The following is a 16,673-nucleotide window of genomic DNA, read 5'->3' on the forward strand; positions in this document are numbered from 1 at the left end:
ATTCCAGGAGTTCACTGGATATAACAGCCCATTAAATCTTTTCTGATTCATACTCCAAGCCCCAGAAATACAAATCTAGCTCTGCTCAGATGAGCAGTAAGATTTTAAAGGTAGGTCAGTGAGTGGGTTGCAGAATGGGAAATGTAATATTTTTAAGGACAGTCTGGGGGTTGGGGACAATAGGAAATTTGAGTGTGTCTTACATCTTTCAAGGGATGAGGCATTTTAATCTTTATTATGGACATGCAGAAAATGTAATCTGCCCCCAGCGACAGACAGAGTTTGACAGTGAATTTACACCCTCAGTGTTGACTTTAGACTGATCAGGGAAAATGACTGCCCCTCGCTCTTGTAAAATCTTAATGTACCATGAGCACTGCACAGCGTTGCCTGATGTACAGTGTTCAGATTTGTCTTGCTTTATTGAATCATGAAAAGTGGCTTCTAGGAGGGAAGTTTTTGGTTTTTTGTTTTTGGGGTTTTTTGTTTTTGGTTTTGTTTTTGGTTTTGTTTTCTGCACAATTACTCAGGTGGCTTTTCCTGTTTCTCCTCTCCCTCCTGGACTTGGGTCCTGTAATTACTATCGCAGAGAGCTGGAAGGATGCCTGCTCTTCCCGCACGGTCTCCTCTGCTCGGCCTCCTGCGGTTTTAGGTTTTTTTTCCGCTTTTCTCTTTCTGGCCCCGCCTCCTCCGCGCACCCCGTAGCTAGCAGCTAGACAGCTGTGTTCAATCAGAAACCACTTACAACTCCAAACGATTCAAAAGGGAAACTTCGGCGTGAAGTGCAGCCGGGCTCGAGCTCTCTCCAGCTTTCTTTCCTTCCCCGGAACCCGAGGAGCGGATCTTCCTCGCCCCGCCGCCCGGGTTTCTTCGGCCCCTCGTCGAAGCCCTCTAGGTTGCGGGATCCTGCTGGGAGGTGCCCTCCAGCCTGGTCATGCGGGGTGGCGAGGAACTGTAGGAGTGGCGAGGCGGCGCCGAGGGTGGCACTGCCCCGGGACCCGGCGGTGGGCGCGCGCGGGCGGGTCCCCGCGCCGGCTCGGCCGCTGCAGCAGCTGCGAGCGCGCCACGCCACTCAGCCTCCTGCAGCAATGGCTCATCCGTGAAACGCCAGCCGGCTCTGTTCGTTTTGGGAGTGTTTGCATCCTCCTTCGTTTGGGCTTCACCACTGTCCTGGGTGAAAATGGCTGTCTAGACTAAAATGTACCCGAAGGGACCAAGCAGGGGATAGCGAGCCCGTTAAAGCCAACTCACAAGCTCCGAGACCTGGAGGAGGAGGAGCTCGGCTCTGAAAAGTGCAGTCATGAATTCTGGAGTTGCCATGAAATATGGAAACGACTCCTCGGCGGAGCTGAGTGAGGTAAGAAACAGCTGAGGTCGGGAGCTCTGGTTTCGTAGGCATTTGCTTTTCGAAAACCCCCTCCTCCCTCCAGATCTCCTCCAGCCCTACACCCCACCCGCCTCGTGCTCCCAGTCTGGAGGCAGCGCAATTAAAGATTAATAGATTTTCTGGATCTTGTTTTAACTTGTAGTGTACTCAGGAAATGACCTGAACTGGCTTGGTATTTCAGTCTGAAACGTAATGGCTTAAAAAAGAAGCAATCTCTCACCACGCCGCGAAGGCGTTTTTCTCTCCGCACTCTTAGTCCCCTGTCCTTTCCCACCCCTTCCCCCCAATTTATGTACAACATTCCTTCTCGTATTCGCAAAATACACGGGGATCCCAACTGAGCTTAAGGTGATGGTAACCAATTTGGTGGAGCTGGCAAGCTCATTAGATTATTAAATCTACCACTTGGATCCCACGTGTGATGTGTTTGGTTAAATTCAGGCAAGGTGGTCTCTCCGCCGCAGAGATAAATGACCCGCGCTGGGGAGGAAAGTGGGGAGGAAACACATCAAAGCCTCTTAGAACTTTTATTTCCTGCCCGGTACTGGACTTCTGAGTCTTTGAGGCGAGCGCATTTGCAATTCCTGGCTCTTAACTGTAATATATCCACTTGAGTGTTTGAAACGAGCTTTGAAATTAAGCTACATCAAACGGTATGCAAATATTGAATGGTAAAATGCTCAAAGTCACCTTTTTTGATGACTTTAAGGATGTCTTGGGCACATCCCCCACCTCCACCCCCAAGGTTTTGAATACCTGAAAAGTAGTGAAGGGATGCTCAGAAGAGAGGAGAAAGTCTGTGTGATTGGTGTCTACAGCTGGAGGCGCAATGGCTGTGGCGTTTCCAGTTAGCACCATCACTGAGCCATTTCTGGGGGCAAAAGTAGAATAGTCTGTGCTTCTTGAGTATGGCTAGAGAGGAAAAGGAGACCAGTGAAAAACAGCCTGAAGGCAGATAGAGGTGATGTAAGATTACTAACTGAAGGGAAAGGGAAGGAATAGAGCCCTCACTGAGAGGAGAGGGCTGGTGTCAGGGAACAGAGGGGGTTGTAGATGGGAAACCTGAATAGGTCCGCAGCTGATACCCAGCAGTGAATGCTGTTGGCCCCTGCCAGGTGCTCCAAGTGTCTGCTGCTGTGCTGTCCCTGTTCTGGTTTGGAATAGCTTTTAAGGTGTTGGCCCAGTGAGGTAGAAGCATTTCCTAACCCCTTCCTTTTCCCTGTGATGTAGGAGGCTGGAGAGAGGCTGAGAGTGAGGGCTTAATTTAAAAATGGGAGGTGGAGGAAGAGGCTCCAAGACCTAAGTGATTTTTTTTTTTTTTTTTTTTTTTTTTGCCAATTTTACATGCAGGGAGAGGTTCCAGATCTAAAACAGAACCCAGGACCCTGCTGCACAACTAATGCTGTTTAAGGAGAGCCTTCTCAGGTCATTTAAAAATCAAAAACTAAAGACGTACATCTTGCAGATAGTCTTGACCAGGCCCTTCACATTATTTCTCTGGCAGCTTTCACACTGAAACCTGAAGTGTGCTGTACAGTTACCTTTGTTTAAAAGCAATCACAGATTTAGGACAAAGGTGGCTAGAACACTGAATAGAGAGAGAGGGGTTCTGGGTTGACTTTAATGGTATTGGCATAGTCAATGATGGCATTAGATGAACCCAGAGTATCTATGAAACTCAGGTGGGATGTTGTGGGGACAGAGTCCCAGAGAGCAGTTTCCAGGCTCTCCGCCTCACATGGAAAGTTGCTGGCTCGGGTAATAGATGGCCATCAGCTGTGACTAGTTGGCCATCCGCTGTTACCAGTTAGCCATTAGCCAGTGATATAACTGCCATGGCTACCTTGGTTGGTAGGTTGGTTAGTTGGCTGGCTGGCTGGCTGGCTGGCTGGCTGGCAGGCAGGCAGAGAAGCGGATGGCAGATTATGGCTAGCAAGTGCGGTTAGCAAGTGGATTGTAGTTAGCAAGGGGTTGGTTGGCAGAAAAGCGCAGATTGCAGCTAGCAAGTGAGGTGAGTTGGTTGTCAGAGAAGCAGACAGCGGATTGAGGATCGTGTGGCTCCTGCCTCCTGTATCTCCAACCCAGCTGCCAGCGAAAATATAGTGATATGACTCCCCTACCTATGGCTCCTTGGGTGTTCCTTTTGGCCTCAACATATCCTGAGTTCTTGTGTGGGGAGCGGGAGTGTCATGCAGGGTCTCTGGTCCTGCTCCTGGCATAAGAACACAGGATATGGTGAGGCCAAAAAGGAACACCAACGGAGCCATGAATGGGGGGTTCATACCACTGTAGTCTCGGTGGCAGCTGGGTTGGAGACACAGGAAGTAGGATCAACATGATCTGTAGCCTGAAGTCTGCTTCTTTGCCAACCAACCCCACTTGCTAACTGCAACCCTTGCTTGCTAGCTTATCCAGTTATAGCAGTTATATCAGTGGCTAATGGCTAACCGGTAACAGCTGATGACCAACTAGTCACAGCTGATGGCCATCCAATCACAGTTGATGGCCATCTACTACCCGAGCCAGCACCTTTCCACGTGAGGCCAAGAGCCTGGAAACTGCTCTCTGGGACTCTGTCCCCACAGGGAGCTGAGACCCTGCATGACACAGGTAGAACTCTTCCATTCTGTGCCTAGTTGCATCCACTCCTTAGAAAACTTGTATCCAAATAAAAGACTTGAGGATGCCTCACGGCCCCTGAATTAGTTGGAACAATAATATTTGAGCATCACAAGACATAGTTTTGTCCCTAAGGAAACAAACAAGTTTCTGCCCCATATCTTTAATCAAAATTTCTTTCCTTTTCCTCAGTGTGTGCTCATTCATTCCTTTCCTTCTTTTTTAGACTCAGTAATTTAATGCCCCCTCCATGCCCCCAATCCTAATTTTCCTGCAGATTTGAGTAATTGCAATAGACTGTAAGGGTAGTTATTTTAGCTTTTGTACATATTTTAAATTAGAGTATATGTAAAGAAAGTTTATAAGGCAAGGGGGGGCCATGTGTATGCTTCATACGTAGTGGACACTAAATCTCAGTTCAATTTGTCATAGGCAATAGTTGTACCAAATCTTCTGTAATATCTACAGATCAGTATTTATATGGATCCATAGATCTGAATACAATTCATTTGTATTTCTCACACGAGGTATCTGGTGTAAAGGAGAGTTCCTTCTTTTCACTGTAATTTGTCTCCTAAACACTGGTTTTGCTTTAACGGCTTAGGGGGCAAAGTTGCCACCTTCTTTTGAGAGTTGGTTTCTCCTCCTCACCTGGAAGCAGAGCTAATAAAAACCCTTAAGGGCCCCCTTAATGCCAGGTCTTTTATTGCCCAGGAGACAACACCGTCTGGAGGTCACCGTGGGGTCAGATTCAGCCTGATGTTCACCAGGCATTTCAGGGGCAGGAAAACCTGAAAGGGCCCGGCATTATCCTGAGTATTATACACAAGACGCCTCTCTCATTGGTGTTGACTAGTGAGTTTACCTCTTCTACAAGCGTCCTCTAGCTACAGGAGTCCTTGACTCTTTGGCAGTAATGTTGACTCTGACTTCATAACCTCCTGAAGAAGGAGGAGTGACTTAAATCCATTTCTAGTTGTAATCTGCTGGTCCTGTTCACGCGCGCAGCAAGCTTTGCTCAACAACTGAAGTGTTGCCTCTGCCTGCGTGCTCCAGCAAGGTTTGATTACAAGAGAGGCAGAGGGGTTGGGTGTGAGGGATCCGTGAGGACACAGCGGGGTGTTGGGCATGACATATTTTGCATGTGTGAGAACTCCAAGACGGAAAAACAGGAAATTCATGAATGTGTTCCTCTTCTGTCTTTCGTTTGAACAATAGCTGCTTAAGATCCTGTGAGATGATATAGGAGATAGTAAAACTGCCTCTACCTATGGACATTCAAAATATTTTCATTTATCTACGACCACAAATGGCTTAGGTCAAGTCTGAACACTTTAGCCAAAGCAAACTAATCCTTAGTATTAACAACGGTGGTGCAAAAGGAAAATTTGGGAAGCATGAATTGACGGTGCTTTTTTCTTGGTTATTAGCTGTCCCTATCAAAGACTCAAAGGATGTTTTTCCTTTTCTAATGTGAGGTTAAAGAAGGACTTCAACGTCAGCCAAATCAAAAGTACTTAGAAAATGAAATGGTTGACTTGCAGTCTCCCTCCACCACAGTCAAGAAGTTGAGTGGACACACAGTCAGCAGCATTAGATTAAATTCTCCCAAACCTTGTCAAGGGAAGCCTCGTAAATCTTCTTCCTCATCTCCGTGGGTTTTCAGTTAGCAATTCTATTTGTCTTGGTAAAACCTGTGGGACCAGTATGTAGTTTAACCCTGTTTCGCTATCACAATCACACCTCTAGGTAATTCTAGAGTAATTCAGACTTGGGGAGGAAGATGTCAGTAAGGTGCAGCATTATCAGAGTACGACTTGAATTGACTCATCTTTACAGAATAGCTGTCTACTGGGTGTGCTTGTCTGATAGCTACCTATTATGTAGTAAAATAAAAATTTATCTTTAAGAGTTTGTTCTTTCCTGGCAATCATGAAAGCCTTTGGGAATGAAAAAAAAATATTCTTTCCTAACTCAAATAATAATTTTCCCAAAGCAGTTCACTTATATTCTTTGCCTTTTAAACAATGAACAGGTAAAATTCTCCCGTCACTGTTTACTTTGCAACCTTCATTGCCTCTGGAAATTATATTTCCCTATCTTTCGCTGTATCTCTTTATTCAAAGCCTCTTTCATAAGATTATTCCAGTCCTGAATAATTCCAGTCCTCTTTCAGCAGGCTATAGAGGCAACTCCCTACTTGCACCTTTTACTTGTTGGGTAGCTACTGAAACCCCCCATCTTCATTGATAATCTGATTAAGAAGTAGATTTATGTGGGAGAAAATTGCTCTCTAGATAGATTATAGTGTCTGACTATCTCTAAGTGGTCATCTCACTGATGCACTTACTTTTTCTTCATCAAGTTACAAAGTGTAGAAGGGTCTGTGAGATCACCTAGTATTCCCACACCCCTTTATACTTCTTTATCCTCCTCTGTCTGTACAGAATCCCACTTCATTGTAATGGTTGTCTCATGTCTGTTTTAGTCACAAACTATAAGCATCAGAAGGGCAGTGTCAAGACCCGTCACAGAGACTGGCACGTAGTAGGTGTTCTATGAATGTCTGATGAATGAACACCTTGCCTCTTGTCTCCCTTTCCCTTTTTATAAATATGGAATTTGAGGAACTGATTTAAGTGCTTGTTCGGGAAAAGGCATGTGTCTGTGACTGGAGCTAGAAGATCCACTTCCAAAATGCCTCCATCACATGGCAGACCGATGCTGGCTGTCGACTGGGAGATCACCTCAGTTCTCTTGCACTTGGGCATGGCCATGTGGCTGCTTGGGTTTCCTCTCTGCATGGCAACTGGGTTCCAAGGAGGGGGAGGTGGAAGCTGACAGTTGTTTTTAAAATACAGGACTGAAACTGGCACTGTGTCACTTCTCTGTGTCCTATTGATTAGAATAGCTAAATACTTAGTCCAGATTCAAAGGGGTGAAGAAATAGATCCCAGCTCTTAAAGGGGGATGTGACAAAGCATTTGCAACTATATTTAATCTACTGCAGAGGCCACAAAATTGCAGAGCCTTGTCTAAAACCCTGGTCTCTTAATTCCCAATGCCTGGCAACAGCTTCTTTGTTTTGTCTTTTAGCTGTTAATTCAGTGGTTTGTAATAGCTAACAGTTTTCTGAGCATTACCTAGGTATTGACGTGCTTCATTGTCAAAAAACCCAATGGGATACTTTCTGTTACGCCCATGTTACAGGTGCAGAAATTGAGGCATAAAGATTACACAGATGATAAATGGTGGAGCCTGGGTAGTCTTTCTCCCAAGGCCTCCATTTGTACAGGGTTTTTTCTTTCATTTGTTTCTGCTACTCTCAGCTTTTGATCACATGTTCCTAGGAGAGAGTATTCTATTTAATAAGCCTGTTTGACTTGATTTGTACTGTAATCTCTATGCAATCCCCAGATAAAGGTTTTTGATAAAAATGAAATGGATGTGATTTTAAAAATGCGGTGGCTGCCATCACCTTCAAGTGGCTGAGGAATTCTAGGCATTCCAGAGCCCTGAAAGCAGATTTATAAATAACGGTGATCCACACCCTGGAGGACCTTCCTTCTGTTCCTGTTTACTGTAAGGGAGTTCGGGGCACCCGGACCTCTGTTCCACTGCCTGTGCACTCAGAGGCATGTGAGGGATTCTTGCTATGATATTTGAGGCACCGTGCTGGCAGGAGAATAAGCCTTCCTCTGTCACAGGAATTAGGGTCTCCCACCCCTGCTAGGGCTCTAGGCTCTTAACTACAGTTGGCTCAATCACAACGGGGCTGCAGAGTGCTGAGGTTGGTGACGAAAGCCAGGGAACCCAATGAAGTTGGCCAGGGCTACGGCAGCAGCGAGAGGCCAGGTCCTGAGGAAGCACGTGTGGAGTGTGGCAATGACGCCAGGGGTCAAGTCCAGCCAACAAGGGGAAGTAGATCAAGTGTGGCTGGAACCAGGTGGTAGTCAAAGGGACCAAAAGGAGAACTGTGATGTAAGAGGAGGAGGTTAGGCAAAGATCAGGCAGGTGATCAGGAACCAAGATGGCCATAGATCTGAAAAGCAGAGAGGGAGCTTTGATTCTGAGGAAGTGCTTTGTCCAATCGGGAAGTTGTAAAATTAATCTCAAGACTTTTGCATATGAAGGTAGTGCTTACAGGACTGTGGCTATCAGATTTGAGGTGCCAGAACTTTGAGTGGGGGCACCTGTCTAGAGTAGGAAAGGTGATGGTAAACTCAAGGGTGCTGTTTTAGAACTTTTTTTTTTTTTAAAGTGTGTTTTTCCAGGGTCCATCAGCTCCAAGTTAAGTAGTTGTTTCAATCTAGTTGTAGAGGGCGCAGCTCACAGTGGCCCATGCGGGGATCGAACCGGCCACCTTGTTGTTAAGAGAACTGCACTCTAACCAACTGAGCTAACCGGCTGCCCCAAGGGTGCTGTTTCAATAGCTACCTGAAACTCATTTACCCAATGCAAGTCATGTGGATAGCTTTATCTGAAGTGCGACTAACTAGAAGGTAAAACCTGCATTTATAGCGCCATTAAAAAGTTGTTGATGAGCAAAGATTTCAAATTTTGTTTTTTATCAAAGGAATGAAATTTCAGAAAGCCGAGATTACATTTTAACTAATCTCTGGTTTCTGGGAAAGAGGTTTGCGTTGGTGAGATTGCAAAACCAGATAGGCCAAAAAGGACTTAGAAAATTGATAATAGTTAGAATGTGGATTATATATATGTATATATTTATTTTTATTTATTTATTTTTTTTACATCAGCAAGGGGATGTCATGGCAGAGATAAATTATATGCAGTTATTTTCTGGAACTCCTTCCCCCAACCACACTCAGGTCCCTAGCAGTGGTATCTTTTACTCTTGAAAGAAACAAGGAGAGAATAACCTGCATTACACAGGTAAACGGTTCGGTTTACAGACTAAATATTTACTGGGAGCACAGTGCTGCCCTCATTTTGTTTTCCTGGTAAATGTCCCTTTTCTCTTGCTGACCAGAAACAGCAAAAGTAATACATAGGGGAAAGAGGACACCTTTTGGAAGGTTTCCATCATTATAAGGAGTGACTAAGATTGTAAAGCACTTTATATATGTAAATCTTTCAAGATATCTCTTATACTTGGCAAAGAGGTTAAAACTTGAGAAAGTTTTGAGGGGAAAAGAAATCCAGTATTAGCAGCTGTTGGTTCTACTGGCCAGGCAAAAAGCTATAGATTAGAGTTTGTTCACTTTGTAAATGAGTAGCCAAAGCTCGTTGGGTAGGGGAAATTGTGTGGTGAAAACTCCTTGATACTTTGGTTGGTGGGATATTTTGAAGCCAGTCCCTCATCATGAACTTTGATCAGTGCTTTGAACGCATGACAAGACGTATGGGGCCAGAGGTGGAAATGCATCTTAAACCAAAAGTTGTAGTGTTTAATTACCTGAGAACAAAGTTTCATGAAACCTCAGTGTGTGTGCATACACGCCAGTTAAGAACTCCAGCTGGATTGTGAGAAATAGTGAAGCAGTTGTCAAGGGAAGAATGCCAACACGGAAAAATATTGCGTGGCAATTAGGAAAGCAGTGAAGTCCTCTGGTTGGTTGCATGGTACGAGTGGGAGTAATGGCTTGTCCCTGTTTCCTATGGGTTGTATGGACTTGTCCATGGAATATGTGGCACATGTATGACTACTTGTTTCTGCCTGGGCCCCTTCCTGCCTCCCAGGTTACTTGTTCTTTCTTTCATCTCTGTTCAGAACACTTACTGTAATGATTCCCCAGCCTCACTGGGAGACCATGAGATCTTTGAAGGCGGGGACAGAGCAAAACCCATCACTATATTGCCGGCACCTAGTCAATATGTGACATAGAAGGGCATCAACAAACTTCAAAGTTACATGTTTGGACCAAACCCCAGTTGCCATGTTAGTGTGACAGATGGATTGTCCACTTTTATATTTTGGTTAAAGGGAACATTTGAGGGACCGCAGTTTGGTTACTGTTACTGTAACTTACTCCCCATTCCCCGTTTGTGTATTCATTCAACAAATATTGTGTGCCTTCTACATGCCAGCTACTGTTCTTAGGTGTGGGCCTACAGACACCAGCAAAACTGATATAGTCCCAACTGTTTTATGGACCCTACATCCTAGAGGGAAACAGATGAGATGTATGTCCAGTTGTAGTACGTGCTAGAAAGAAAAACACAGAAAATGAAGGAACGAGGGATGCTATTCTAGTGATCGGGGAAGACCTGTCTGCAGGAGTCTTTGATTTGAGACCAGAATGAAATGAGGGATAGAGCCATGCAGAGATGGGGGGTGATCATTTCAGACAGAGAGAACGGGGCCAAGGTGCAGAGGCCAGAGCGTGCTTACTGTGGTTAAGCAAGGAGGTGACGTGGCCAGAAGTGCAGTGAGCAAGGGACGAGTGGAAAGAGATGAGAGCTGAGAAAACAGATCGGGCTGGATCCCCTGCGGCCTCAGGAGCTATGGGAAAGAATCTCGATTTCTCGGGAATATTTTGAACATACACCTGAGATATTTTTTATCCTAATCTACCGGGGGTGCCAAAAAAATATACACATTTTAAGAGATGTTCTTTATGGATTACTTTTTGAAGTTGAGTTGAATTACAGTAGCAACGTGTAGTATGACGTTCGCTCAAAAGAGGGTGTTACTCAAATAGATGCCAGCGTCCTTCATTGTATTACAATTTTAATGCAGTTTTTTCCTTTCTTAAAATGTGTATGCATTTTTTTGGCACCCTCTCTCTATATGTTTTATTGTGGGGCAGAGTAGGGGCGATATCGGGAAGAGGTGGGACTAGCAAAGAAAAGGCCAGAAAGGTTTTGTCCCAAAAACCTATTAAAGAAAGTCTTTTCAGAAGACAGGAGAAGGATCCTCATAAAATGCTTCCCCTTTTGCTCCACTCACTCCCTTAAAGCCTGTGCGTATTCCCAAACTTTCAAATTATTGTATTTTCTCCAATCAGAAATAATTGTTATATTCCATACAAATAAACTATAATAATTTTTGTGTATCTTCAGTATATTTGAGTTCATTCTTCCCTTAAAAAGGAATGCTTTAAAGAAGTAAATGGCATGGACACTGGCCAAGAATGATTTGGAAACTGCCTTTCCTTGATGTATGGTTCAGTGGGGATGGATGCCGATCGTATAGAAGGTAGGTGGGTCCGAATTAGGAAAACTGGGATCGACTTTCTACTGTCATTTGGACCAATTTCCTTCAATTATATAAATCACCAACTTTATTTTCATGAACGTTTGTATCAGTTTATTGACTGATAACAAATATAGCTTCAAGAATCCTGAGATGCTGACACTTTTTTCCTATTAAAAAGCTCTTTGGCAGTTGGATGATGACCAAAAAGTTGCCTGGTAAGCATGGGATTGGATAAAGATGTTTCTGTTGGGAGGTGCCATTAGGTCTATCTTTGATTTGAGAGTTGCATGACTATTTGCATGACTGATGAGGAAACTGAGACCTGCATAAGGCTGGCTAGTGACAGAGGAGGAAGGTAGAACCCAGATTTTTTTTTTTTTTAACTCCCAGGGATATGTTTTCCTCTTCTGCCTCAACTTTGTCTGTTTATATATCACAGGATTTGCTTTAAAGCATGTGTTTTGTAATATTCTGTAATTATGAAAGAGGAAAGTCTAGTCTAATTTTTCGGGAAATTTTGTCTGCATTCGACATTACCATCAATCACACTATACAATAACTAGAAGAATTTGTGTTTAGCTCTAACTATGATTTTGGGGTGTATTGTATTTGTCTGCTCTCACTGGGTTTTTACAGTCTAGCAGGTATAAAAAATACAAAAGGGCAGTTTCATTTTTGGGGTTGGGGGAATAATGACATGGGTTTACTGTTTGGCTGTTTTGCCAACCGCTGTGTGTTGATAGTACATGACTGGATCAGCCCTCTTATTCTTTTTTTTATTTTCTAATTGTGGTGAAATAGACATAACACAAATTTTACCATTTTAACCATTTTTAAGTGTACAGGTCTATGGCATTAAGTACATTTACATTGTGGTGCAACCTTTATTACCTTCCTTCCATCTACAGCACTTTTTCATCTTCCCAACTAAAATTCCGTACCTGTTAAATACTAGCACCCAGTTAGGTCCCTTTCTCTCCCCTGCCCCAGGCAACGTCTATTCTACTTTCTGTCCCTCTATGAATTTGACTAATTTTGTTATTTCAGATAAGTGGAATCATACCATATTTGTTCTTTTGTGACAGGTTTATTTCCCTTAGTGTAATGTCTTCAGGGTTAATTGATGTGGTAGCATGTGTCAGAATTTTCTTCCTTTTTAAGGATGAATGATATTCCATTATATGTATATATCATATTCTGTTGATCCATTCACCAGTTAGTGAACACTTGGGTTTCCTCCACCTTTCGGCTGTTGTGACTCATGCTGCTGTGAACATGGGTGTACAAAGATCTGTCTGAGTCCCTGCTTTCACTTCTTTGGGGTATATACCCAGAATTGGAATTGCTAGAGCATATGATAATGCTATATTTAATTTTTTTGAGAAATTGCTTTTCTGTAACTATCTATACCATTTTCTGTAGCAACTGTACCATTTTACATCATTCCCACCAGCAATACACAAAGGTTCCAATTTCTCCTCATCCTTGCCGATACTTGCTTCCTGTTTTGTTTTGTCTTTTAAAAAATAGCCACCCAAATAAGTGTGAGGTGGTTTCCTTTTTGCATTTCCCTAATGATCACAGGTGTTGAGCCTCTTTTCATGTGCTTATTGGCCATATCTTGTTTAGAAAATGTCTATACAAATCTTCAGCCCATTTTTACATTGGGTTTTAGGGATTTTGTTGTTGTTGTGGAATCATAGGAGTTCTTCACATTTTCTAGGTATAGTTCCGTGTCCTTCTTCTCCTTTGTTTATGTCTGATTTTGTCCATGGTTGGGGCTTTGCATGGCGCTGACTCATTGGTGTTTCCAGGTGGATTGCCAATGAGTGTAAAATGAGGCATGAGAGTGAACTGCTTCTCCATGGAAAACACATAGGCTCTGCCCAAGCCCAGGAGGTGCCTTCCTCCATGATGTCCAGGAAGAAGGCACTTCCCGATATATCATACATTGTGGAGCCAGTGCGCGTTTCACAGGCTGACACCAGCTACTCTCCTCTTGCACAGACTAGCCAACCTCTAGCAGTGTCAGGCAGGTTCCAGAGCTAGGAGTTATGTTCATGGTATTTGAAGAGTTACATTTCTTTCCCGACATGCTGTGATTTCACAGTATTTAAGGAGGAGTTTTAGGATAGGGCTTTAGCAAGAGGAGCCTGTGGAGAGTAGCCAGGAAGTCTGAGTCTGGCCTGTTAGATTAGATAACTGTTACTTTATTTCTTGGTGCTGTGAATCTAATCCCGGTTAAACCAAAATCTCATTTATTTTCATGCGTGTTTGGGAGCACTACTGATTAAGTGTTGGGATGAGAGTAACCATCATATAAAAGTACTGTGGCATGAGATAGTCCAGGGGCTGCTGTGCCTGCCCTGATTATTAATAGCCTGTCAATACTGAGTAGGGGAAAAGAGATGAGTTGGACCTCGGGACTGAAGGAGTTTTTATTTCCAACTTACAATGGGTAGATTTAAACTCAAATTTGGGATCCCGCCTTTTCAGGATGCCCTGATATGTGTGGGCAGAAATCCCTTCTGGTATGATTGATAGAGTGACTTCCAAGACTGTTTCTCATTTTGGGCTTCTGAACTGCTTATGAAAATGCTGTCTGGACAACACATGTAATTACTGCCAAAGAAAGTGTCTGATGCTGATAAAGCTGCCTTCAAACCCTTTAATTCCCTAAGTGTCAAAGATGAGGCATCTTTCTTATTTAGCATTAAACTGTCCCCAGCTAGCAATGATGACATATTGGGGTCAGGATAATATGTTGAATGACTAAAAAGGCCTGTTTTTTGGCCACCTTCTTTACTAACTTCCCCACTGGGTCGGATCACTTGAGTCATCACCCTGGTTTCTCTATAAAACTATATGTGGTAAAGTTGTGGACTCTGAAATCATAGGTCTGACACGTTCTAGCTAGGTGATCTGGGGAAAGTTGCTTTTCTGGGCTACGCATTCCCTATTAGAAAAGGGTGATAATAAGAATATTCACCCAAGGCAAATCTTGCAAAAAGCAGTGAACGTAAGTCATGTAGTGATTATCAAACTGCCTGGTAAATATCATTGGTTAACTCTTTCTGTTGCAGTAACAACAACAACAATAATGAGAATTGTTAGTGTGCTACTACAGTGCTTTTTTGCTACAGTGATGGTGTCGAGTAGAGGAGAAGCATTTTATGAACTGAACCTTAGTAGCTGTGCTTGTCAGTGAGCACTGAAAGAATTTAAAGGAAATTCTTAAGAGGAGACAAATGTGTCATGGAGACAATACCAGGAATCCTGGAAGTCTCAGCCTGCTGATGTTTTTTCTCTCTGGACCTTAATGCCAAAAGCTTATTACCTGGGAAAATGTTCTTCCAAACATTGGTGAGTCTTAGAAAAGAAAATTGGGTATTTCCTTTTTTTGGGATTCACTCAGATCCAGAATGTTAATGAGCTAACTAGTGGCAATAGTATTGCTTTTACATTTTTATTTTGTTTATGATTTTTATTAATTTTGTCCTGGTTATAGTGTCTTCAGGTCTCCATGGACTCAGTCACCTTAGGATGACCATCCTGGTTGATGACGTAACATGAGAGAGGGAAGGCAGGGCCGGCCCAGAATAAGCATGCATTGTAGAGGAACAGGCCATGCTTTTCATGTATTGTGCAGCTGTTCTTTCATGGAGATAAGGTTTTCTCAGTGATGCACCACTTGGTGAATTCCCATACCAGTTGTGCTCTGTTAATTGGATGAAGGTTGCAGAGTGCCAGTGGGAGCTTTACTTTGCAATAGCACTGATGGGTGGAGGAGGCATGTCTGCTGGAGGAGAGAGATGAGCCTTGGTAAATGGGTTTGAGAGGACTTTCATATGCCCCACAGCAATGAGGACCGTCTCTGTTTCTGTGTGCAGCTAACTTTTTCATTTCAAAGGGGTTTTTTAAAAGCAGCTGGGAACCTTAAGATTTTTGTCTAATGGTAGGAAAGAGGAAGTGGTGGAATATTCCCTCTTGTGTTTTGAAGTCATTAGTTTGGTGATTTGCTGAAGAGTATATACCTGAGGGCAACGGGCAGGAAATGGACAAGAGTCACAGACCGAAGGCTACATCTAACATCGCACTTTTCGGTTGTGAAGTTTTGAACCCCTTGAACTTTCATCTCCGTGGACGCTTCTACAGTGATGTTACCCATTCCCACGGCTTAAACTACCATCTCTAAGGTGTTGTCTCACAGGTCTCCATCGCCAACCCAGGTCAATTTGAATATTCAACAGGTAAAAGGAGAAGCACAGGTCTTCTATAATAGACAAATTTCTTGTAGTTAGTACCTTCCTCGTCCCTTATGCCCTCTTAAACGAAAACTCATGTCAGTTCTTCTTCCTGCAATGATTTTCCTTCCCATGGTGACACCAGCTCATCGTAGGCCCCACAGTATGTCACCTTTTCTAGAAGGCCTTTCTCACCTCCCAGTTAGTGTGTTGCCAAACACCCCATGCTGTCTGGCAACAGTGCTCCTTCTTCTGACTTACCCCTTAGTGCTCGTCAGTGTGATCTGTGTACATATTTCTCTGTCTCAGAAGTTTCCCTGGTTGGGGGTGGCTGGTGGCCAGAGAAATGTTTTCATCTCAGATTATGTTCTTGCAGTATGGTCAACAGGAGACATACCAGTTAAGAATGATGAGAAGAAGTAAAAAGAAAAGACTAAGAGAAAAAAATGCACAAGGGCAACTGCTTTTGTACCAAGTAGTAGTATAAGTCCCAGATTTCCTCTCCCTGAAGTTGGATCCTGGCCACCCCTCCCCACCATCTCCTTCTGAAGGTAAACACTGGGTCTCGGGTTGGGGAGCTTTGCTTCCAGCCGAATCTCATTGGGAGCAGCTGAGCCAGGCTCTGGGTATTCTCTCTTAGGAAGAGAGGTGATCAGAGTGTTTGGAAGAAGATCTAGTCTGAGGATGGTGGGGGTAGCTCCAGGAGCTAGAATTCGATTGTGTTGTTGTATTAGAAATGATAAACGTGAAGGATGGGAAAGCTGATGTTTTGTTGAAATATTTCAAGTGAAGCAATATGGTACAAAATCACTTCTGTTTTGTCTTGCAAGTATCCCTTCCCTTTATGCATATCAGAGAATACAGCTATACTTTTTCAAACATGTTGCCTTCAGTACAACAAAACTCTGGTTGTTTAATGATGCACAATAATTCTGAAATTCAGAAGCATCCTATTAGAAATGACTGTTGTCCATTGATACTCTGATTAATCTACAGTAAAATTGTTAGAACTCGTGGGAATGGTAACCTGACACTTCTAGCCTTATCAAGGCTGCTTTCCAAATAGGAAATAATGAATATGTGAAATTAAGGACAAGGCCATGGACAGGAACTTTATATATAATGTGCTCTCCATGCAAAAGACATTCTTTCTTACACAGGAGGGAAGTCCCTGCAGTTCAGCTTCAGTATTCATTTGCAAGTGACAAATATGTTCATTGCTTTTCTCTGTGAATGATACTTAATTCAGTGGGAATGATAC

The 16,673-nt window shown here is 43.4% G+C and overlaps 1 protein-coding gene across 3 annotated transcripts in view; it reads left to right on the forward strand.

Moving 5' to 3' along the window:
- Nucleotides 1–16,673, forward strand: part of MCC (MCC regulator of WNT signaling pathway) — a 379,629-nt gene that overhangs the window by 127,270 nt on the left and 235,686 nt on the right. Inside the window, exon 1 of one of the 3 annotated variants that reach the window (XM_019727798.2) lies at nucleotides 725–1,357. The exons of the other annotated variants lie outside the window; for them this stretch is intronic. Within the exon in view, the coding sequence (XP_019583357.1) occupies nucleotides 1,301–1,357 (57 nt within the window). The 5' untranslated portion in view covers nucleotides 725–1,300. Of the gene's footprint in view, nucleotides 1–724; nucleotides 1,358–16,673 lie in introns of those variants that run through there. 3 annotated transcript variants of the gene reach the window in all.

Source organism: Rhinolophus sinicus, linkage group LG03 (genome assembly GCF_036562045.2).
Source record: "Rhinolophus sinicus isolate RSC01 linkage group LG03, ASM3656204v1, whole genome shotgun sequence".
Classification (NCBI taxonomy): Eukaryota; Metazoa; Chordata; class Mammalia; order Chiroptera; family Rhinolophidae; genus Rhinolophus; species Rhinolophus sinicus.